This window comes from Aphelocoma coerulescens, chromosome 9 (genome assembly GCF_041296385.1).
Source record: "Aphelocoma coerulescens isolate FSJ_1873_10779 chromosome 9, UR_Acoe_1.0, whole genome shotgun sequence".
Classification (NCBI taxonomy): Eukaryota; Metazoa; Chordata; class Aves; order Passeriformes; family Corvidae; genus Aphelocoma; species Aphelocoma coerulescens.
In genome coordinates this window covers 522,244-545,485 of record NC_091023.1, presented here as the reverse complement: position 1 = coordinate 545,485, position 23,242 = coordinate 522,244, and the positions used below count along the sequence as shown (strand labels likewise).

At 43.4% G+C, this 23,242-nt stretch overlaps 2 protein-coding genes across 15 annotated transcripts in view; one reads left to right on the top strand and one right to left on the bottom strand.

Annotated features, from left to right (window-relative positions):
* Positions 1 to 16,372, bottom strand: part of NGEF (neuronal guanine nucleotide exchange factor) — a 48,854-nt gene extending 32,482 nt beyond the window's left edge. Inside the window, exons 1-4 of the mRNA XM_069024935.1 lie at positions 16,218 to 16,372; positions 8,444 to 8,504; positions 5,218 to 5,589; positions 1,824 to 1,938 (exon numbers count right to left, since the gene is read on the bottom strand). Coding sequence (XP_068881036.1) covers positions 1,824 to 1,938; positions 5,218 to 5,485 — 383 coding nt within the window. The 5' untranslated portion in view covers positions 5,486 to 5,589; positions 8,444 to 8,504; positions 16,218 to 16,372. The remainder of the gene's footprint in view (positions 1 to 1,823; positions 1,939 to 5,217; positions 5,590 to 8,443; positions 8,505 to 16,217) is intronic.
* The window catches only part of NEU2 (neuraminidase 2), a 40,108-nt gene that overhangs the window by 12,409 nt on the left and 4,457 nt on the right, over positions 1 to 23,242 (top strand). Inside the window, exons 1-4 of one of the 14 annotated variants that reach the window (XM_069024949.1) lie at positions 864 to 1,047; positions 4,577 to 4,692; positions 12,666 to 12,868; positions 13,435 to 13,505. The exons of 7 other annotated variants lie outside the window; for them this stretch is intronic. In XM_069024949.1, the coding sequence (XP_068881050.1) occupies positions 13,483 to 13,505 (23 nt within the window). In that variant the 5' untranslated portion in view covers positions 864 to 1,047; positions 4,577 to 4,692; positions 12,666 to 12,868; positions 13,435 to 13,482. Of the gene's footprint in view, positions 1 to 863; positions 1,048 to 4,576; positions 4,693 to 12,665; positions 12,869 to 13,434; positions 13,506 to 18,477; positions 20,332 to 21,078; positions 21,234 to 21,275; positions 21,444 to 23,242 lie in introns of those variants that run through there. 6 more of the 14 variants (XM_069024947.1, XM_069024948.1, XM_069024938.1 and 3 more) reach the window with 6 other exon arrangements.

Below are 23,242 nucleotides of genomic sequence, written 5' to 3'. Positions count from 1 at the left end.
GAGATTGTGACTGCCCAGCCCTAGTATTTATATGGTTGGTGTAGGATGCTTCTGAATGTGAAGAGATGCAGCACTGCTGCTCCACTTGCCCTCAGGACTGTGGTGATCCACTCCTGAGAATGTCATGGACCTCCCCAGCCTGCTCAGTGGTGCCTGTAATGTCCCTTCTGCAGAACTGCTAGCTTCTGCTTTCAGAATGGTTAGCTGGCAGGTACCAGATTTATTCTTTTGGGGAGAAATTAAATGCATTTTGTGAGACCAGCAATAATATTTTAACTGTCTTATCTGCATAATGGCCATTTTTTCCAAATAGAAGTGAGATAATACTGATTACTGCAAATAATGGCAATTTTTTAGGCTCTTGCGGGCTTTCCCAATGCAGATTTCTAGTGTTTCTCTTTTAAATTACAACTGATCTTTTGGATAAGGGAAGAGGACATGGGCTGAATTTGAGCTGGAACTCTGGTCTCATTCTCTGTTAAATCTCTGTGCTCAGTTTCAAGAGATGCCACTCAGCAGCACTGCCTGCTTTTAGCAGACACATGATTTAGAACCTGTACTGACCTGTCAGGCTCTGTGTACAGCAGCATCTTTGATAAAACTGACTCCCAGCACAGGCTCATTGTTTCCAGCTCCAGGGAGAATCAGAAATTGCACATTTCAGAGCTTCCTAAGTGCCAGTGTCAGGATGTCAGACTGACAGTGATGATTATGCCCCAAAGAAAGGAAGACAGATGGGTTTGACATTGCAGCAGACTGTGGTTGTCTAGTTTCATATGCTCAGTTTGTGGCCAAGGGGCAATCAATTTTAGCCAAGGCAATTAATTTATTTAAATCCAACTTGACATTTGGCTAAAATTGTTGGAGTCCTCTCCATAAGGAAAGGTGCCTGGAAAGGCACTCTGTATTACACCAACACAGCTGGTCTCAGTAATTAGGACCAGATGGTGCAGCAGGATGCATGCACCCTTAAAGGACAAGTGCTTACTGCTTCCAGCTTGATCTCCAGTAGAAAGAGGGGCTATCTCACAGTTGTACACACAGGAGGTAAGTAGCTGGAGAGTTTGGGAGAACACCTCAGTTATATTTGAAAATGGGGGAATAGGTAGCTGCTCCTCTCTCTGCCTGGCTGCAGTGCCAAGAGAGCAGGGGTGAGGGCAGATTTATGGGATGTATGTAAATTTCTGAGTTGTAGGACCAGGGTCTTCTGCTGGACCTTGGTTGTTGAGGGATTTAAGCCAAAAAGGACTACCTCAATGAAAGCCTCTGTTGCTTATCAGTTCTTTAAAGTAAACAGCAAACAAAGAGTCCGGATACTTTAGAAAACATCTTTGTAGCTACTTCTTCATCTATAAAATCCTGTTTCCCACGTGGGGTTGTGCAACAGGCTTCAGGAGAGCTCGCTATGAAGGCCAAGAATTGGATTGCTCTGATGTTGGGATGTTCCATAAAGAAATGCCCACAGGCTCTCCTTATTCTCAATTAACTGCTCAATGCAGTCTGCCCATTTTGCTCACACTGCTGAGTGATCCTGCATCACATTCCCCTTTTTTCCATCTTCCCCACTCTCTTCTTGTTCCCCCTTTTTCCTTCACTCTGTTCTCCAAACCCACATTGATAAGACCCTTTTACCACCATGCTAATACTATACTGTATAAGTCACTAAGACCGAAAGCAGCACCACAAGTCAAGGTGAGGAGGCATGGATCAGAGCTACAGCTTAGTTCAGCTGTCCTTTCCAAAAGAAGCATTCTCACTCTGACACCACTCTGACTAGTTTTCAGGGAAGACACAAGGAATACCCTGCATGGGAACCTCCTTACCTTTGGATCAATAATTCGTCTAATGTTGTTGGATCAGAGTTTGCTGGAGATGGTGATCCCTTATGAGATAAAACATTCAGAGGCTCTTTGATGGGCTCGTTGTTTTTGAGTGAACCTGTGATATAAGAGAAAGTCAAGAGGGTGTTAAAACAGTTATTTTCTTAATTTACCTTTATGCTATGTCGTGGTTTGCTTACACCAAAGGCAACAGGAAGACTACAGATACAAAGGTGGTTACATTTTAGCTTTGATTTTCAAACAAGATCAAAGTGTCACCAGCTTGCATACTGCAATTGCAGTTGAGAAAAGGTGAAGTTGGATATAAGGTATCAGTTCTTATGTATGTGAGTAGCACTCTCACCTCTGCAGCCTGGGTCCCAACATGAGTGATTTTCAGTGCAATTCTTTAAGCAGAAAAGGTTTAGCTGTGTGTGCCTGTGCATGCCAATATTTGGTTTCCTGAGTCAAGGCTTCATTACTGCTCTGCTTTCAGGCACACAGTAGATGTTCAGTTTACTGGATAAATCAAGGTTAGATTTGGTGAGAGAGGAGCTTTACTTTTAATTGCTTCTCCAATTTCCCTCAGATGAACCACTGGTCCTTTCACAGGGAGTCAAAGTTGTATTAAGTCCAAGGCTTACTACTGCAGTAGTTGGCAGGAGAGGATGCATCTCACTTTTCAAATGAAATCTCCCATTGTTTGAGGCTTGTTGATAAATGGCCTTGCTGTTTTTTATTAGAAATATTTTGGTATTAGTCATAATTCTGTTTGTCTTTCACACTGGTGACAGCACAGTCAGGTCAGTGCTCTGACTGAAGAAGGCTTCTGATGCAACTTTTTTAAAATCAGTTTTCAGAAGGAAGGGATGACATCCAGAGTTTTAAAACCTCCTAAAATAGAGCCAAGGCCTTATGAAACAGTAGTTTGAGTTAGTCACTTTGTATAGTTTAGACACTTTATCCTTCTGTCAAAGAAGATTACTTAAAAAAAACCCCAACAATTCTTTTTCCAGTTAAAGAAAAGCATCTATTATGTTTTACAGCTCCTAGGCTATAAGTCAAAGCTGGGCTGGCGCAAAGGGTACCAATATGGAAGCCTTTCCCTCAGCTGAATTTAGATAATTTTAAATTGGTTTTTTGTGATCTCATTTCTTGAGTCTTTATTTTTCTCATTTTGTATCCTACTCTGTCTTTTCTGTCTCTTCCTGTCTTCTTGCCTTCCCCTCTCCTCCCCTCCAGTCACTCCCTAAGCAAAATGAAAACAGGTTAACATTTGAGCTTGAGTCACATTCTTGGATAGCTGCTGTTCAAATGTGTTGGAAGGCAATATAAAATAGCTCACCCATCCCTTGCTTCCATGCACGTCAGCAAATGCTGTCAGAAGTTCCTGCTACAAATGAGGCTGGTGTAGAAGCACCCGCTGTCCAGTTTCAGGGAGAGGGAATGGATTCAGGGAGGTAGAGAGAGAGAACAGAAATGCTGCTTACACAATCCTAGCTGAACTTAAAGGCTGTAGCTCTGAGGAGGACTTGCTACAGTCACCTTGGAGAAAGAGCAATTGCTCCTAGCCCAGGTCTTGCTGTACAGACTGGAGAAAAGACATGTTCCCAGTGTGTCTTGCTGAACAATTGCAGGCATGGAAGAAAAAGCCCTGTTTGGAACCGATCCTGTTTCAGTAGTGGCAATACAGGGAGGGGAGTGGCAGAGAAGCGCAGGTCAGCCTCGTGGATGCTCTAATGAGTTGCTAAGAGAGAAGCCCTTCTCTTAGCTTGTCCGTCCTCAATGACACTGGCCAGACATAAGGGATGTCCTCCTGTGCCAGCGTCCTGATGCCATGACGCTGCAGGTGTATGAAGAAGGTGCGTCCTTCTGTGCTGGTGCTGCTGCACTGGCAGCTGCAGGTCGCAGGGGTGAGGACCTCCTCGGCAGCTGTGGGGACGCTGTGACACCCGGGAGCAGGAGGGAGGGCGGGTCTGGGCTGTGCTCGCTTTGCAGCAGTGCGGTGGGAGGCGGGGAGAGGGTGGCTCTGCTCTGGTCCTGTCTGCACCCGCAGGGTGGAGAGCAGCTCTGCTCTGGCATAGGCAACGCTCAGTTTATCCACAAACCTCATCGCGACAGTAGCAGAATATTAAACAGGAGCTCTTTGCTGCTGTCTGCTTGGAAACTTGGAGACAGGAGGGAATTTTCCTTCTGCCCATGCCACAGGGTTGAATGGACCTTTATACTGCTGAAATAGCATGGCTCCCGTGGCGAGGCATGCAGGACACACCTATTTTCTTGGGGACATTTCCCAGACCTCTTTTATTTTGGGGGTGGAGGACGTTCTTTTTTTTCTTAAGGAACTTGATCTACTTTCAGGAGCTGAAGACATGGCTTTACTGCTACATAACAAAGCAATAGCTTTCAGTGGTTTGCACAGCAGTGGAACATCATCAGTGGTGTGTCATTTTGATTCATACAGCTATCCAAAGTTCAGAGTCCAGTGCATTGATTCTGTTAGATTATAACCTGAAGATAGGACAGGTAACTTTGCTGCGAAGGGGTTATAAAATTTGGTTTCTCTGAGCACCTGGGAGATGGAAGCAAAGGGTGTTTTCTATGTTCCCAGTTCCAGGTCTCTCCCATTAAGACTTTGATTAAAACCACTTCAATTTCCTTCACGCAGCCCGGTTTCCAGTGCTTCCCAATGTGTTGCAGTAGCTCGTTTCCTGGCTCTCTTCATTTCTCCTATCTTTCTCTTGCTTCTTTCACAGATATCTGCTCAGATAAGGTTCCAGCTCTGTGACAGCCTGGCCTTTCAGTCATGCTCTCTACTGAGAGCCAATGAGCCAACTCATTCCTTTTCTTCTGAAGCCATGGCTGAATGCAGGTATGTTCTGGATGGTGTTCCTGTTATTTCAGCCTCCTTGTTCAAAGGGAGCCTAGGTGTTTCTTACAGCTCTCTTCAGTGCAAAGTGCCAGTAACTTCACTTTCAGAGAAGTCTTGTTCCTCCCTCATAAGGAGCCATTGCAATTTCCTCTGTTTTTGCTGACTGTTTTCTCTACTTTTGAATATGTGCTTTCTGTATGCTGAAGAAGTCCCTACTTCACTGACAGCTTCATGTCTAAGTTATTTTTCTCTTACAGAGCAGAGGGGTGGCAGTGCAGAGTCCCACATATGTTTAGATTCTCTGTCATGAAGTGTCTTTAAACATCCAACCATTTTACATTTCCAAGCTGAGCAAAGAAGGATGGCCCTCCTCTGCCAGCTGTTGCTGTAGGGCAGAGGTGTTCTGTTATGTGCTGACTGCTGAGCTGCTTTCTATCTTCCCTGTCCTTTTTCTGTTCTATTGACTCCTCTAGTTCCTAATCTCACTGGAAAAGGAAGCATAATGCTGTTTGGGTCAGTACTCACCTGTAGCATGCCCCATGTGCATGGCCTCTCTCGAAGTCTTTCTTTTCCCTCTGTTCGGCAGCCTCATGGATCGGTAGTACCTGGAATTTCTTTGAATAGCAATGTAACGTGTGTGCAAGTCCCCCTCGTGGGTCACTGGGTTAGCACCTGCTGACTCTTCCTCACCTCCAGAGACCGAACCCGACTCTCTTAGTACGTGCTGAGAATGGCCCTGCCGGAGCCCACCGGTAGAGAGCCTGTGGGTGGCTTCTCTCCCGTGCTCGTCCATGGCTTCCAGAGCTTGTCTCTATGGCAGTTGAGATGGTGGATCAGCAGCAGAGCAGCAGAAGACAGGTAGCCTCCACAACTCCATCAGCTTTGTCTGAATCAGAGCTGGAGGGAGACAAACAAAACAGAATGTAACAGGAGAAGAGAGAACAAAGTTCTGGTTAGTTCAGAGGCCATAGTCCATCATCTGTTTAGGATAACGGGAACTTTACAGGACTTTTTACTGGAGATCATTCTGAGGTCATCACCTTACAAGCCTTATTCTAATGTCCTGAATATTGCTTTGACATGCTCATGGTTGTCATTCCATGACATATGACAGATGTTACTGGAAAAATGTTGTATTTTCTCAGTTGACACTCACTCCCTTTTGTAATTTGTGAGCAGTAGATTACTGGTTGATTTAGAGTGTCTAACAGATAGTGGTCATGTCCTTTTTTATGAGGGTGAAAATGTAATGGAATAGAAAGTAAAAGCTGAGGAGACAGCTCTGTAAATCTATTATCCATGTACTTCTCTATGTAATAGAAGAATTAATGCCTTTTACAGGGCTGGGTGCCTTCTAATACTTATCAACAGCATTCACTCCTGCCATGCAGGTAAATGAAGAAAAATCCATAACTGTCGAGAAGGAAGGTAGAGGAGATTATATAGTTCAAAGGCTTGATTTGGTTTCCCAGAGTTCCCCTTAAGTGCCAGTGTACCTTCTCAGTGACACAGGGACTTCAGCACAGAAATCCTCTGCTCTATGTGTCAGTACGTGGACTATGCCAGGACTCCCAAGAATTTTTAGGAGGCACATCACAACAGCAAAACATCAGTTGATCCTTCAGCCTTTGCAGGACTGGGTAAAATGTGAACAGATTACTTAAGCATTCTCTGGTCCTTTGCTGAATTCTTTCAGCTGTCAAAGTCTTTCTGAGTGTATAACATGATTTTGTGACTGATGGGGCTGTCATGAGTAGAAGAAAGGGATGCTATATGGGAAATGTGAATGTAAAATTGACAGCAGGCTGAGAGAAGGGCATAAAACTGTGCTGTGGATTAGGCAGATGCTGTTTTAAGAAGTCACATGTATCACTGTTTTTTTATGTTACAGTATATCCAAGACACAAGATAGCTTAGAAAGGAAGTGTTTCAATTTTTTTCTGGGTCTTCTTCAATCTCTATGAACTCATGTGTTCCACAGACATTTCCCATGCTTGTCCCCAGAGTTGCTGCAGGAGACCCTGGGACATCAAGGACAGTTGAGACATCATGTGTGAATCCTCTGCTTTCCAATATTTTTGAAGGCCCTATGATTTATCCTTATAAAGGGAGGGTCACTCCCTGAAACCATGCGCTGGGCATGAGCTTCCTGGCTCTACAGAGGAGAAAGTGTGCTTTCTTCTTTCATAACCTGAACCACAGCATGCAGCTCTAAATTTGGATCCTGACTTCAGTTCTGCCTTTTGGACTGTTTGGAGCTATGGTGGTTGCTCTGGTACTGTTTCCAGTGCTAATGGAAGCGTATGAAGGACCTATTTGTTGTTGGTAGTGTTAAGTTTGGTTTGTAAACTACTCTGAGGTACAGAGATTCACTAAGCCTGTTTCTTTTTTTGTGAGTGTGTGGAACAATGGAATAAACACAGCTGCTGTTGGAGACAGTTTGAAAAGAAAGAAGAGGCTATTTCTTTTCCCATGCCTTTCTTTCTGTCCCAAGACTAGAGCCCCAAAGGCTTGATCCTTGCAGCTGTGATGGAAGTATATCTTCTAACTGGACCACAATTAATATTACAGCTGTAATCCTACTTAACCCCAATCTCAAACAATTGCTAAATTTTATTTATTTATCTTCTATAGATTATTTTCTGCCTTGGCACTCAAGGACATGAACCTGCAACAATCTCCTCTACATCAAAGTTCCTCTGTGCTGCTTCAAGCGGCCACCCCTTGTCCATGTGACTCAGGCTGGGACCTGTCTCTCTCATGACCATTGCAAAGCTGACATAGCTTGCAATGCTTTGCAAATTGCTGCTGCTGTTTTTTTTTTTAAAAATGGTTAGAGTTTTCACAAGAGCTGCTCACCAGACAGGAGTAGTTTCAAAACCATGCAAATGTCCAAAGGGATCATTAGGCAAAGAGATGCACACGTGTGCATGGGGAACACTGTTTTCCCCTTTCACCTATCTGGTGAATATGAGAGTACATGGATGTCATTGTTGGGCTTTTACAAAGGTCCTTGGCAGAGAAGGAGCCCCCTGCACGGCCAGGTGACACTCTGCTGGGTTGTCCAAGACAGACCTATGTGTTCAGTACCCCTGGCAAACCCATGTGCTTATCTTTGCCAGATACTGCTTCTTTTGTTCATCAGAGGAGTGAAGGGCACCCATCTTGAAAAATTAACTTGTTTCCAGTTTATCAAACAGTCCCTAACAAACAAGATGCTTGACCAGAAGTGAATATCACAGTGGATGAGAGAGAGAGACTTTCATGTTTTCTGAGAGGCAGAGGGGGCACTTGTTTAGTGTGGTAGTTATAAACAATATATACTGGTTTTTACTTTATTCAATGAAGAATTCAAGAACAGAATGCATTTCTCAAGTCAATACTTCTAATTTCAAAATTGATACTCTAAGAAATTAGTGAGAAACCATTTACTGCTATGTCAACCAAACAATCCTGACTTTTCCAGTTGTTTAGCTGTATTAAAAAACTAGGGATATGTTTAAAGGATGTATTCAAATTTAGTATTACGTTATTCTGGTAGCAGTCAAACAATTCAGTGACAGAAAATGAATGGCTCAAGCAGGTGTGGACCTTAACTATCCCTGTCTGAGTGTTTGTAGAGAATTTTTGAAGAAGGTATTCATCTCTGACAGTCACAGGTAGGTGAGTGCCAAGTCTTTTGTCAGGAGTAACCCCTCCCAAGTATATTCATATGCCACCTTGAAATCACATGGCTTGAATCATCACCCACCTGAGTGTGCTTTGCAGACAAACATACTTCCCTGGAGTTCATGGAGACCAAAGTTAGCAGTCTGTAGAGAAAAGGGAAAGATAACAACAGTGAAACCAGCAAATGATGTGCATACAACAATGCTAGAAATATGCATTTTGACTCACACGTAATCCAGCCTCCAGGAATTTGACTGTATAGAAATTTTACTTGCTTATGTAAAAAACTGGCATTTACCAGCAAATGCCATGAATTTGTACAGGAACAGCTGAACTCAGGGGTGTTGAGTAAGATGCTAATACAAGCTGTAAAAGGGACTCAGGTTCCTAGAGCAATGTGGACCTGGCCACATGGATGTGTGTAGAAAACAGGGACCACTGCTGGCTCTGGGAGGGTGGGACCGGAGGTGTTTTCAAGGCATGGGCTGGCTGTGGATGTGACTACTGTATAGGGTGGACTTAGAGGGATTTGAAGGGTATCAGATGTATCAAAGGTGTATTAGGTGTAACTTCTGTTAACCAGTTAGGGCTAATCAAAGATAAGAATGTTTTTAGTAGCAGAAGCTGCAGATTGAAAGCTGAGATTGCAGCTGTGCAGACCTGCAGGTATTTGAAATGGGTTTATTCTGGGCAGCTTGATGTGGGAGTCCGGAGCAGGAGGTACATTCTGGCACCAGTTGAGCATCTCTCCCTCATCCCACGATGTGCCAGGTGGGCACAGCTGAACGAGTCGTGGCAGAGGCAGACTGTGTGGTCTGTCACTGGTGGCAGCCCTGGTGGGCACTGGTAGCAGAGGGAGGTGCCGGGGGCTGGCAGCCCTGGAAAGCCAGGCTGGCTGCCTCAGCTGTTGCTGAGACAGGAGGGGTGCAAGTGGTGTCTGAGCTGCTGGAAAGAGCCACCTCCTTCTCTGCCAAACCTGCTGCTCCATATGCCCTGGCCCCTCTCTCAGCGGCAGTTTTCCAGACCTCCAGCACAGCAGAGCATGCAGCTGGATCATGGATGCTTTGCCTCCCTAATACTTTGCTGCCCTGGATAATGGGCTGTTTTGGTGTGCCTGGTGCTGGCCCTGATCTGAGAGCCTGTGTCTCCAGGAGGATTTTTTTCTGCACCCTCTCTTCCACTGCCACAAGGCAATCATTTGTGTGGGACTTGTCTGGCTCCCTGCTCTCAGCCTTCCCTGCGATGGAAGGGGTGCAGCAGGATGGGACTAGTGGCTCTCCTTGCTGGTGAATCCAGTCCTTCATTAAATTCCTAATTCCTCTTTAAAGTGGGGAGGTGTATTGGCTGACTGAAAAGTGTTAAGTACTGTAATAAGGAAGTTAACACAAGGATTTTGAAATGAAAACTGCTCAATTTGCTGATATTATACAACGCTGCCCAGCCTGGAAGGGTAATGAAGATTGCTTAATTAATACTAGAGACAGACTGAAATTTCCAGCTTTGTAACTCAGGGATGTTTCAAAGCAGGAAATAACAGGTATGAATACAACTTGACTGAATGGTTGGCCTATATAGGGACATACAGTCACAGAAGAATTGCCCTTGTCTGATTGTATAATGTGTCCCTACCACCACCAGGAATAAAGATAACAGTATTGATGTGTCTGAGTGGCCACTCAAAGTATGCAGGTGGATGCTCTCAGCACACAGGCCAATGAACCCCTACTCTGAGTTACCTAGTGCTGTGTTAGTCTTCCCATCAGCTCAAATCCATCCATGGTTGGATGCCCCTTTAAATCATATCTAGCTCCACAGAAAGTTTTGGGGCTCAATGCAGAAATTGCTGTCTTGGCTGTAGTGTGTTTGTGCTGTAGAAAGGCAGAAGATCTTAAATCTTTTCTTCCTTTTTATGTGTTGAAGTAGTTACAAGTATAAAAGCCCTATTAATGACTCATCTGAAAGGTTTTGTATGCTGAATATAGGGATGCACCTTTCATGTATATTTGATGAAGCAGATAGAGTGGTTTTAAGACAAAATTTTGACTTCAAGCCCTTATAAATAACATGGCTCCTTTAATATTTCTTCTTTAAAAACTGTCTTAATGTACATGCAAATGCCAATTTAGCTGCATCTTAATGGTTTCATTTAAAAACGCTTTTCTTAAAGTCTTGTGCAAACCAAAACCAAACCTCTGCCTCCTGCCAGCAACAGTCCCCCATTACATCCCTGCTCATGTATGAGACAGTGACTTTTTTCCATCTTACTTGGTTTTAATTGGAGTGGAATGTCATCTCTAAACTCTTTCACTCTGCATGATAATGAGGCAAACCCAGCTCTGTTGGTATGCAGCACAGTCCAAAATCCAGCAGCAGGCCTTACTCATCAGCAGCCGCTCTTGCTCATGCGGGTGCCAATCCCTTAAGGAGTGCCACATGCAAGAGGACTCTGATGGAGGCTCTGGGGCTCTGCACAAGCTCAGGCCTGCATTTGCATCGAGAGATATTTCTGTCTGAGTCAGGGGAATAGTAACACCCACAGACTCAGCCCTAGGCTCTGGCAGATTTAGCTCTCAGCAGATGCAGCTATGAATTCATTTAGCCTCATCAGTGGTTGAGATGAAGGCACAGACTTGGAGCCAGTGTGAATTTGGTGCTCTCACATGTCCTGCTGAGGTACCCCTGCCCCAGGGGGACTGACTTCCAGCAGAAGGATCTACAGGCATGGTAACATCTTACCCTAATGCTCACATGGCCCTGAGCTGCCTGACTACACAAATATTTATATTTTCACTGTTACTGGTTGGGATTGCCATCCTTGGAAGCGTTCACAATCCTGACCCTTTCTATTAGGTGGTGGCAAAAGACAGTTACGTACATGTCCCTGTCCAGAGCAAGGTACATGACATTTCACAAAGGAATTTCAACTATTTAGGTGCAAGGCCAAAGTATTATTTGATTAAGGCACAGAGGTGGAGACAAACAGGTGGAGCTTGAGAACAGACTGACCAGAAAGTGAGACAAGGACCAAAGAAGTTCACAGCAGAAGCCAGAGAAAATTAGACAATAAGTTTGGGAATGCTGGCAGAAAGAACATCAAACAGTTTGACCCCACACGTTTCCAGAAATCAAACATTTTGTACTTATCTTGTAAATAAGATTGAATTCTATAACCAGCCTTAACAGAATCAAACTACAACCACTCCAATTTTGAGATAGTCTTTCAGCTGAGGAAGCTAACATAATGGTTCTATTGCCATGATTTAGGGCCGGTACCTTATTTATAGCAAGCAAAACCAAGACAGAATTATATAGTTCATTACAGTTTTGTGAGAAAGAAACCATTTATGTCTTGCACATATGTTACAGAGTACCTGTTTTAGAAACATTTCAGAGACTAAAACTAAATACATTGGACTCACATAATAAATCCTCCAAACCATGTGCTTCCGAAACCCTGAGACCAAGTGAATGGGGATGGAGAGAGAAACCAGTACATTTAAAGTGGCTGAAAATGACTCAAATGTTCTTGCTAGATCTAAAAATGTTTCTGGAATTAAGTCCGGCATTGTGGGAAGTTCTATGCATAAAGGTAAGCCATGTGTCAACAGGGACACCAAATAAGTGTGTTCTAAAAATGTTACTACACAACAGAAGAGGATACATGCCTTCATACAATTCCCTCTGCATGAAACATGGACTATTTCACTACTTCGTAAAAATTAACTCATATATATCAATATATACTTAAAAAATAACACTAAAAAGCTGCATATTTTTCTGCTGCAGCATGGTTTATCTTTCTTACTGTTTACTGATTCTTTATGATTCAAGAATAATTACCTAAAATGATGTGTTTTCTTGTATGCCATTACTAAATGTCATCCCTGCTCAATCCATGCATCCCAGTGAGTGGTCCAGCTCTATCCCATTGAATTCCATGCTTCATCCCCTGGGTCTCATGTAGTAGGTGTAGCCATGGGCAGTAGCTAAGATGTTAAAGAATTTCGCCTCTGGAGCTATTCTACGTATGTGTATATGTACATATATACGCATATACAAACACACACGTGCTCTCCAGCTGTGTAGAAGGAATCAACCTCATTTTTAGAGCATACAGAAGAGCACAAGTGGAAATCTACAAACTCTTCTGCTTTTTATTATAAAACTAATTAAAAAAAATCTGACCTTATTTCTATTTCTTTCCTTAAATTCTTACACATGCAATGGTGAAAATGCATCTTTGCTTGAAGATTTTGAGTCCTGAGAAGTAAAATGTATAAAACTCATCCTTGTTCTTCTGACAGTGCTGACATCACTGACATCTCTCCACTAACAAGAACTCCTGCCTCTTGAGGAAGACCCCTTTCCTTCTTCCTGCCGTTTTTTGAAATGTTCTTGTCATTGATGCCATCCCATTCCTTATTTCTGCTGAGAGGATACTAGTGAAATTATTGCTAAGTAGCTGTGGTTGAAAACTCTTGAGGTTTTCCAGGCTTATCTCTGGAAGGTAAGTGAATAATTAAAAACCAAATCACTGCATCTCCTAGGCTGGGGGGAGTACACAATTATTAGCTCAGGGCTTAGGGGCAAATCACAGGATGTAGCCTCAAAGCAGGAGATACCAATGTACTATGCAATTACGTACACAGGAAGGCTCTCAGCAGTCTGCCTGATGATCTCTTCTGTTTTGCAGGGTTGCACGTGGGAGTTGCAAGTCCTTGCTCCTTTTTGTTTGTTCTGTTTGGGCTGTGTGAAGCCTTCTAGCCACGGAATGTGTATGCAACTTAGAACTTAAAAAACTTAAAAGGACTAAGGTATAGAAGCTTTAGTCTCTGATGAAATGATTTAGTCAAAAACATAGTACAAGAAATAATATCCAGGGCGTAATGCCTTGCTGAAAGCAGAAAGGTTTACTAATGCTAGGACACTTAGAAAAGGAGGATTAACAGATGTCTTGGTTGAAGCTTTTCAAGACAGACTCATTAGTAAGCAGACAGGCCAAGTGTCCCTTGGGCAGACAAGACCTGTGCTGCTCCTGGGGAAAAATATAATGATGCCCACTTCTATTTCTAGATTTGCTGGTTGCGTATGAGACGCTTGTTATGGAAGAAATGAGCATGGATGGTTGTTTGCACTGCAGAGAGGTAAGAAATCATAGGGTTTTTCATTTGAAAGCTTCCATACAGAAGCAGGGAAAGTGAAGGCTAATTTTGTTGATCAAGAAATAGTAGAGCTCTCTCTTTTTCCTCCCTCAGTGTTTATTGGGTGGAGGGTCCAAGGAGTGCCTGTTTGGTGAATCTGCTTGCAAATGTGTAGCTGCAAGGGAGCCAGAAGTCACTGAGACATCAGAATCCTGTCGGGCTGGTTATTGCTGGTTTGAAAAGTCAGGCAGGTTTGGAGAGCTGCTATACCAGGCTATCCTTGTCAACTGCATCAAGCTAATTTCAGCTAATTTCAAACATGACATAAGCTGATTCTATTCTTACAGCCTGTTACTCTGATTGCATGGGTCTTCAGTAACTCAGGAAAAGCACTTGATACACAACTCTGGGAACTCATCAGCAAACAGCATCATCCAATGCAAACTTCCCCTTCAGAATGGCCCTTTTTAGACCCTGGCAGGAAGAGAAGCTTGCTGGACTGAGCTCCCAATGCAGAGCAGCCTCTTCTCTCCCAGTACTGGGGGACTAGTCCAGGGCTTAGGCAATCAACCCCAAGCCTTCCCCAGTTGCCTCTAATTTGCCAGCTGCAGCACTAGCCAGCATGGCTCTGAAGAAAATGAGGGACATGTGCAGTGCTCTGGCTGCTTGTATATCCACAGGGAGTTGCCATCTTTTTGTCAAATTAGTGCCATGGTGTCCGCAACCGTAATTCTGTAGCCCACTTTACCCAAGCCCTGGGAAAGGTTGGCAAAACTTTCCCTCTGGATCCTTTCTTCTAACAGCAGTTGTTACCCTCCTCTTCATTCCCAGCTTTTAAGCACAGAAGGAGGAAGGCTGGAATGAGGGTAGTGAATCTCATGGCTGTGCCACGGGATCAGGTCCTGGGAGAGTAGATATAATTTCTTAGCTCTGCTGCAGTTCCCTGGGCAATCTTGAGCATGTCAGTGTTTCCTGAGTCTTAATTCCCCATCTCTAGACTGGGAGCAGTACATTATAGTTTGTGAATACTCCTTTTTTTCTTCTTTTTTCTTCTGAGTTACTTGAGCAGGAGCTCAATGCAAGTGCAAGAGCATAACATGAGATAACCTGATGTGCTCAAAAGAACTCTGGAAAATACTGTAATTAAAGGAAAAAATGAACCATTTTGAATATTCTCTTGGTTTTGGTTATTTGTCATTTGATGTTTTCTACATTTCAGTCCCCAAGTGAATAGCAGGCATCTTGTCTAGATTTCTAGTTCCTCAGTGGACTTCTTGTTCTTTTTATTTGAGCTGACTGCAACTGCTCCTAAAAAGGGTTCTTGTTTTAGGAATTGCTCCCTTTTGGAACAGCAAAGTCCAAGTTTTGCAGATTGAGTAACACGCTTGACCTGTTTTTTCACAGACATCTGTTTCCAGGATGATTTCACATAGGAAAGAGAAGGCAAGAGGGAGATGAGACTTCCAGATTGTTTCAGGCTTTATGGAGTCTTGTCAGTTTTCCTTATTTTAGATATGATGGGGCAGTTTCCATGGGGTGCTGCTTGGAAACATGAATTATTTCCTCCAATAACTACTGGGGGAAAAAATGATAATTGCCTATAGAAATCATAGAACAAGCTACTTTCAAAAGGAAAATATGAGTGAAATCGCCAGGCACTGGCCACATACTCAGGGACAGATGAGGGTAATTATATTGTTAAAGCATTTTACATTGTCTTGCAAATGTCCTTGCCAAATTATAGCAGTGTGGGGCAATGAGTTCTTTGGGTTCCTCTTGTCTGGCAGTTACTGTGGTGTTTCACACATACTCCTGTATTTACAGTTGTTCTTAAAGTGGATTGGAGTTAACAGTCCCAATCTCAATCTGTAGAAAATAAGCCCTGAATAAAATTCCTGTCCATATCTTAAAATGGATGTCAGCCGATTAGTACTTCTTGAAGGTTCAGCAAAATATCTAAACAGTTTTCATTATTTTAGCGCAATTTTCTACTTTCAACTGAAAGTGTCTGAAAGTGACAGCTCCACTCTAACGGTCAAATCTGTTGATAGTTTAAGATCAGAAGAGCTAGCCTGTTCTTATGAAATTTGAGTCCTTGTTTACTTTGTGCATTTAAAAATATACATAATTGCTGGGACAGAGTTCACAGTTACACTGGATTCACAGCAATTGGTCTCCTGAGAGTGAAAGGAAAAATTGGCTCAGGGGAAGGATCAGCCTGGAGTTAAGAGGAAAACAGGCTGGTTTTCATATTTCCTGTCTTTATTTATACATTTTTGTTAAAGCAAGATCACACATAAACGTTTGACAGGAAAAATCACAGCTTGTGCTGCCCCTGGAAAAAGGCACACAGCTTGGTTGGTTGGTTGGTTGGTTGGTTGGTTGGTTTGGGAATGTTTGCTGTTCAGTTGGTCACATTAATGCCATCCTGTGCAGTCTGGGTCTCTCCTCTGACTAGGCTTCCTCCCTGTGAGTGGTGGGTTTTATGCCTGCCAAGTTGTGCCAGTGGTGTCTCTCCTCTCTGTCAGCCAGTATTTCAACAGTGTCACGACTGTGCTCTCTCTGGCTTGCACAGGACTCCTTCAGTGTGGCTTTGCTTGTAGAGCAAAGTCAGTTCTTTCTTGGGCACTGGATTTGTGCCTTTGTTTGTGGCCTGAGGTTTCTTCCTCGGGCAGTTCCTCTTCCAGCATCCCCCCAGAACAGGATTTTACTCACCTTTCACTCAGGGGCTGAGCCAGTCTGTCATTTGCCATCGGGATGAGGTATATCCAAAAAGTCTGAATTAAACTCCCTCAAGTTGTTAGCGATTTGAAAATCAGTTGTGAATCCAGAGGCAGGTATGTCCTACAGAAGTTTGCTGTCCTTCAGTCCTTGTACCTTCCTGTCAGTTCTGCTTGAGAGTAAAGTTTCCCTCAGATTTTGTTTGCTCAGTTTCCAGAGTCACAGCAAACACAGTTTAAAGGAACAGCTTTCTCTTTACTCAGATAAGTCACTACAAATATGCCCTGAATGTCCTTTGCACTGCTTGTGCCAAGGCTTAATGACAGGGCATTGTTAAACCTCCCGTATAAATCTTTAACAACTGGGCGAAACTTCGGTCCAGATCTGCAAACTCAAGTAAGTGGAAACAGTAAACAGTATTTGCTTCCACTTTTAAGGCCCACTGGATGAGAAACTGCTCTTGCTTTACATTATTTACAGCCATTTGAGATGAAAAGACCTAAATGTTTATGACTATTTTTAGATTGCCATTTCTTAATTTCATGTGTGTTCACATACCTGGGCACTGGGGTGGATACAGCAGAGCCAGCCTGGTTTTATTTTAAGGCTTTTTGTATCAGTTCAAATGCCTGTGATAGTTTCCCCTCTTGAAATAATTTCTTATTACCAGGCTACTTGCTTGCTACGATTTGAATGTCCCTCTTCTGGGGGCAACTTAGGACCAGTGCTTCAAAAGAAGACAAATAATAGCAATTGCTTAGATCAGTGCTATACCTGGGAGAGAATTTTTCCCTCATCCTCAGATAACTCGGTATTTTTAAGCCTGCAGTTGGATTGACTCTTAGAAAAAGAATCACACCAATTTGAATTTGATGAATTTGATGCTAGTCTTTCCTTTGGTTTTTATTTTCTATTTGAAGTTCACTGAACTTGCCAAGTCTCTTGTTCATTTCAAAATATTTTAATTGGTCACAACATTATTCTTTATAAAATGCAGCTGTATGCCCAGCCTACTCCATGGAAGATGTTCACTGAGTTAAGCTTGGGTTAATCTGAGCTCAGACATGAAAGATTCATGGTCACCAGTGTCAATGTCCCTTTACACCAGCTGAATGCCTGGCCTGGACATAGAGGGCTGCCAGCAATTAATCCTCTAATGATTAATCAAGGTCACCATCAGGCCTGTGCACTCCTGGTCTGAGAGCTGGCAGGACTCAGGAATGAGGGATGCAATGGAATTTGAGCTCCTCTCTGTTGCAAGAGTTGCCCAGGGTGAATCTAACTAGCCTTGTGCTTCAGACCTGCTTATCTGAGTGTCCAAGCACTGCAGAGTACATGAAGCAAGGAACTACGGTTTTATTGCATTTTCCAGTCATTAAATTGCTACAGTGACTCCTTCTCAGTGTTGCTATTTTGAGAGCTAAATAAATCCTGCTTCTACAATCCACTTTTTGTATTCAAACCTCACCACCTCTCTTCCTTTGCTTCTCATAGATTGTGCCATTCATTTTGTTAACAAAAATAAAGTGTATTTTTCTTTTGTGTTCCGAATGGTTAAAGTAAATGGAGAAATGGTGTAATGTGTATAATAGGCAGGCTATTTATTGGGTGTTGTCTCTCACAGGGTGAGGAAGCTTCTCTGTGACAAACCCACGACTCACCATGGAGTGCCAGAAGGCTTACAGGTCTCCTATGGGGTGATGCTGTTGCCCTTTGAGTTAAGGGAATATTTTTTTGATTTTGTCCAATTTTTTCCACAAGGTAAGGAAATAAGTTGTATTTACTGTGAGAGAGACACCGGCAGCAGGATTCTGTGCTTACTCCTCCTGATGGAAATCAAAAGTAACGTAACTGGAGTCAGTGGAGTGTGAAATAATACAAACCCAAAGAGTACTTGCTCCTCATGCCTGTTGCTCCTACAGTTGATAAGGATAGCGAGGTGCTGGTCTCAAATGTGCTCAGAGGCTCTTTTCCTTAACTAGAATTGGCATTAAAAGAAAACAGTGGATGTTTTCTCCTCCAGTGCAACCTGTTTCCCAAAGAGCTCTGTTATTAGCATTTGCCTGTTACATTCATAATTGTTATTACTTTGGCTTTTCCTTGCTTGTTTTTTTTCCTCCCCTGACAGAACAAACTTTTAGTCAAATCCCAGGTCTATAGTATTTATCTTCTGCACCAATGATACCATATTCCCCAATGCCTGGAAAGCAGCACATCGTGTTTTAACTTAAAATTTGCAGTGCTGTGTAATTGCTGCTTCACATTATCTGACCTCACAAACCCCTTGATTTTAACTACAGCTGCCTGACAACAGCAGCTACACTGTACAGCATAGCAAAAACACTGAATTACCTGAGCCAGCCTTGCCTTTCTAATGGTGTTGGGAATCAACGGATTCATGTTTGAGCATTTTGCAAGGGAAATATACATTGACAATTTTTAATGGACTGTCACTCACTAAACGTACCATCTCTTGTTTTCCTGCTAATTTCTTTTCACATATGCTCACGAGCATTATCTTCTGAATTCTTTTCCTCAGCTTCCATTTGCAGCTATTGCCATGTCTTTCCTAAGAGGTGGCACCCAAAACCGAACACAGTCCTCCAAATTCAAATGCTCCATTGTTCAGTATTCTGTCATTATATTATCTTCTGCATTATTTTTATATCCTCTTATTAATGCACCCACACACCCCATTTGCATTTTTTAACCTTTTTAAAACTTTTTCATTACAACAATCAGATATAAGGGCAATGAAGTAAGTGTGGAACAATAGAAGGGAAGATCTTGATCCTCCTCAGACCTGAACCTGTTTGAAACTTCAGTGGTGACACTGATTTTGATTTACACTGAAAGGAAAGAGGGAGGATCAGGCTGTGCATGTCTACAGTGGGACATCCATTTTTGATCGTTAATAAGGAACAGTTTTGTAAAACAGTTGCAGAACACAACATGTTGTTTGGGAAAAGTACTTTTTCTTTTAACAGAAAGGTCTGTGCTGTGGGCTGGAGGCTGAAGAGCAGTGCTGGAGCCTGGATGCTGGCAGTGGTGTTGGTGACTGCAGGGAAGCACTGCAGGGTGCCCGCGATGATATTTGGGGCTGTCCTGCACAGGCACTGGGATTCACTCAGTTTAACCTCACAGCAGGACTAAGCAGCACATCCTTCATTTTAGTAGTAGTTTTAGCTACTCTAGACCATTAGCTTCTGCACAGCCACATCTGATACTGACACTGCTCCTGGGGAGTGGGTCAAAGGCAGGGCACCCCAGCCAGCTGCAGGGGAATGTGTGGAATCTACTTAGAGAGGAAGAGATGATAAGGGGAGGTGGGAGGTGGCCAGAGGCAGAGCCACTTTGCCATGTGCATTCTGCCATCATACCCCATGGAACCATTGCCACCACACCAAGCCACACTTGGGACTTCCACTGAGAAGAGATGGACAACAAGTTTTAAGCTGCAGCTGGAAAAGGTGATTTCTATTAAACAAATGAGTATTTATGAGTTGTCTGGCTGCAGAAGCCAAGGGTGTGACTCAGAAAAATCACCTGAATAACACTGCTGCTAGCCAGGGAGAAGAAAAAAGGTGAAGAAATACATAAAGCAATCATTCACGTCTGGCTTTCTGGCAGACTGCACCTTAGCAGCTTCTTCAGTGTCTCTCTTCCTCCATTAATTGCTTCTGCTTTACTTGACTCTGGATTTTCTCCAGGAGGCACTGTTGAAAGCATCTGGTGGATATCAATGGCATTGTCTCTGGAGGGACTTCTCTTCACACTGCCTGTTGTTTGATTCCAAGCAGTGAGATAAAAATGTTCTCAGTCTTCTCTTGTATGCCCCAATTAAGGCAGTACTTTACTTGCCCAGTTCGTAAACACGGGGTGTGGTTTTATGATGCAGCTAATTAGATCCAATGGCTAAGTGCCAGTCTGGGTGGTGAGTGTGCTCCTCCTGTCAGCAGCTTCATGCTCCTGTTCCAACTGCAGATTCTGCTGCTTGATGGACTCTTTCTGATGCAGTCCAGGACAATGACCTAGCAGAAACTGTTCACTTTTTTTTTTTTCTGGATTAGTTTTCTGCCAGTCTGACATCCTCTGATGGCTTGCCAAGGTAAGATGGGCATTCCTTCTGGAACAGGAAAGGATACAGGGTTGCTCAAGAGAAACAGAGTAATACAGAAGCATTACCTTAATTTTGTTGGTCACTTGATTGGTTGTAAATCCACACCTTTGCAATTCCCTGTATGGCTTGCACAGGTCAATCACAACTGCCATCAAATGAGGAGACTTTTCTTCCTCTTTTTTCATGACTAGCAAGATCTGTTCACAGGACTGTTATTCTCATTCTTTCAGTTCACTGCAAAGACAAGAAGTGTTAATGGCAGCAATGGAAACTCAGTAGAGAGGAGGAGAAAGCAAGGGATGCAGAAAGAAATGGGATATTGCTGTCATCTCTGATGATGGGCACTTGCAACAGCTCCAGATGCTGCCTCTCAGCCAGCCAGAGCACAGCTGGGAGAAGGGGTACTGCCATCCCCTTCTTCCTCAGGTGTGACCTTAGGCTTGTACTCTCCTCCCTGTTCCCCTGCTTGGCTCCCCCTAGTAGCTGCTTCCTTGCAGCTGCTGGGATAATTTGGCCTTGGAAAACTCCCACAGAGGCTCTGGGAGCTGCACGTGAATGCATCAGCATGTCATTCCTGCACCCCTGTGTGGGCACTCCTGTGTTAACCCATTTCTTATCCAGAAAGAACATGTTGATGGATTGGAGGTGTGTGGAGCCAGAATGTCAGATTATCACAGCACCATTACCTGTTGGTTGTAACAATTTTGTGGGTTCTTTTGGCAAACTTTCCCACAGCTCAGTACTCTGAGAGAAGGCACTGGGAGTCCACATGCTGCAACTAGAGGAACTTTGCCCTCCTCAGCACCAGGGGAGTAGAGGACCAAGAAATAAGACAGCATGCTGAACTGTATAGAGCCAACAGTTGTGCCACAGTGTGCCAACCCATGCAGGTAGAAATATCCTACTTAATTACTATGATAATGTAAAAGTGCTTCCCTATTGTTTGTCCGGCTCACATGGAACCACCCCTTATATGCAAAACAGGTTTGCTATTTAAATGGAAGCTTGTGTTTATGTGCCAGCTGATAGCTTTTCCTGGGGATCCAAGACAGCTGACATAGCTGCCAACATAAATAATTTTGCAGGTTGGAGACTAGTTGGTAAGAGTGTGGTGAGCGTCCCTTTTGTCTAATCCAATAGGGGTGTTTTTTGGTTCTGTTTTTTTTTTCCTTTTGACGTGACTTCCAGAAGACACAGAATAAAAAAGGTATTTCTTTTTCTTTTCTTTTTTTTTTTCCTCTTTTCATAACCATGGACATTGCTAGGAGCTAAAAAGGTAAATACAACATTTTGTAGGTTCAAGTAGGAATGCAGTTTGTGTATTCCTCCACCAAATATATTTTAAGAAAAATACTGCTGCTTCATGTAACTCCTCTCTCCTGCTAAGAAAACCTCCACTTTAAGGCCTAGGAGCTACTGCCAAGCTGAGCCACAACAGTTTGAAAGCAGACCCTGATTGATTGTTTAGGAAAGCATGTACTGGGGAGCCGGAAAATCCCCTTGTAAATGTGGTAAGAAGTTTTTACCACAAGAGAAACTTTCTGTTTCTAGTGTGGTTAAGAAGTTTAGTTCAGCTGGCTGCTGGATTAAAGTAATTCCAGTTTTGTGTCTTTCTCAGTTTTGAATTCTGAACGTTTTAGTTTGTTTAAGGCTTGTTGTTTGACAGTTCTTGCTGATAACATCTTTCTGACTTTACATTGAGGGTGATTTAGTAGATGAAATAAATGTGTGTTGCCTGGCTTGTTAAGAAATTCCATAGCCTGGATTTAGTGTAGGGTCTGGTCTAAGGTCATAAGTAGGCTGGAGATGGAGCGCTCTGATGCTGGGCTTTGGCAGAAACAGGCACAGTCACGCTGCTTAGGAGGGAAGAAATCTTCCACGCAGCTGTAATACCCACACTGTGTGTAGGGAGTGTATGTAAAAATGTATGCTCACACGTATCTCTGTTTAGTCTCTGGATAGATGGAAATGTCACTTGATTCTAGTATTTTCCTTGATTATAGTTGCTGTGTCCAGAAACCTCAGGCTTGTTTCTATGGCAGCTATTCCCAGTTCAGCTATTTCCTCAATCCCCATTTGACAAAAAGTGGAAGATGTTGTGACACTCAAAGTGAGCATGTCACAGAGGGGCTGAGAGTGTGGGCAGAGCTGTGTGCAGGTGACAGGCTCACATGGGAGGGACTCGTGTGCAGCAGGCTGCAGCACAGCCTCCCGTGGCACAGGTTTCTTGGCTTTCCATCAAGGGCTTCGTGGGCCAGCCCAGATCTCTCTCCCTCTCTCCTTTTCTTCCTCTCTTTTATTTTTTTCCTTTCTTTTCCTTCCCTGTTGCCCTGCTCTGAAGCAGGACTGCGAGATCAGGATGGCATCATGAGCAGGAACGCTAGGGAACCTGTGCTGCACTAGACAGGCTGACTAATCTCCCTTTAAATAGTCTGGAAGCACACTGGTGAGTTTCAGTTTCAGAGCCATAAATAGCCAGATCCATGCTGGTAAGTAGCAAACAGCACAGTTATTTGTTCTAGGAAGGTCTTCCTATTTCCTTCATGTTATTGCATGGGTAGCTGTGATCCTGTTCAGGTAACACTCTGTACAGTAGCGGTGCTGCTGCCTTTCCTCACACTGCTGTATCTTCTGCTACAGTGAGGAGGGAGCAGCTGCTCCTGGGAGACAGAATTCTCTCTGCAGTGGCTTTGGATTGGAGTGGCAGTGGAGCTGTTGCTTGCTGTGGTCTGTACAGCTGGATTTAGCTAGAGCAGTCCAGTTCAGACCCTTCTGAGCAGTGCTGTGAGTTCAAAAATCTCACTGATATTTATAGCACCTGGAAGGTGAAAGCAAGGAATATTTGAATACTCGCTGCCTAGCTGTGGATCTGGATAGAGTGGAATGTATGGTCCTCTGA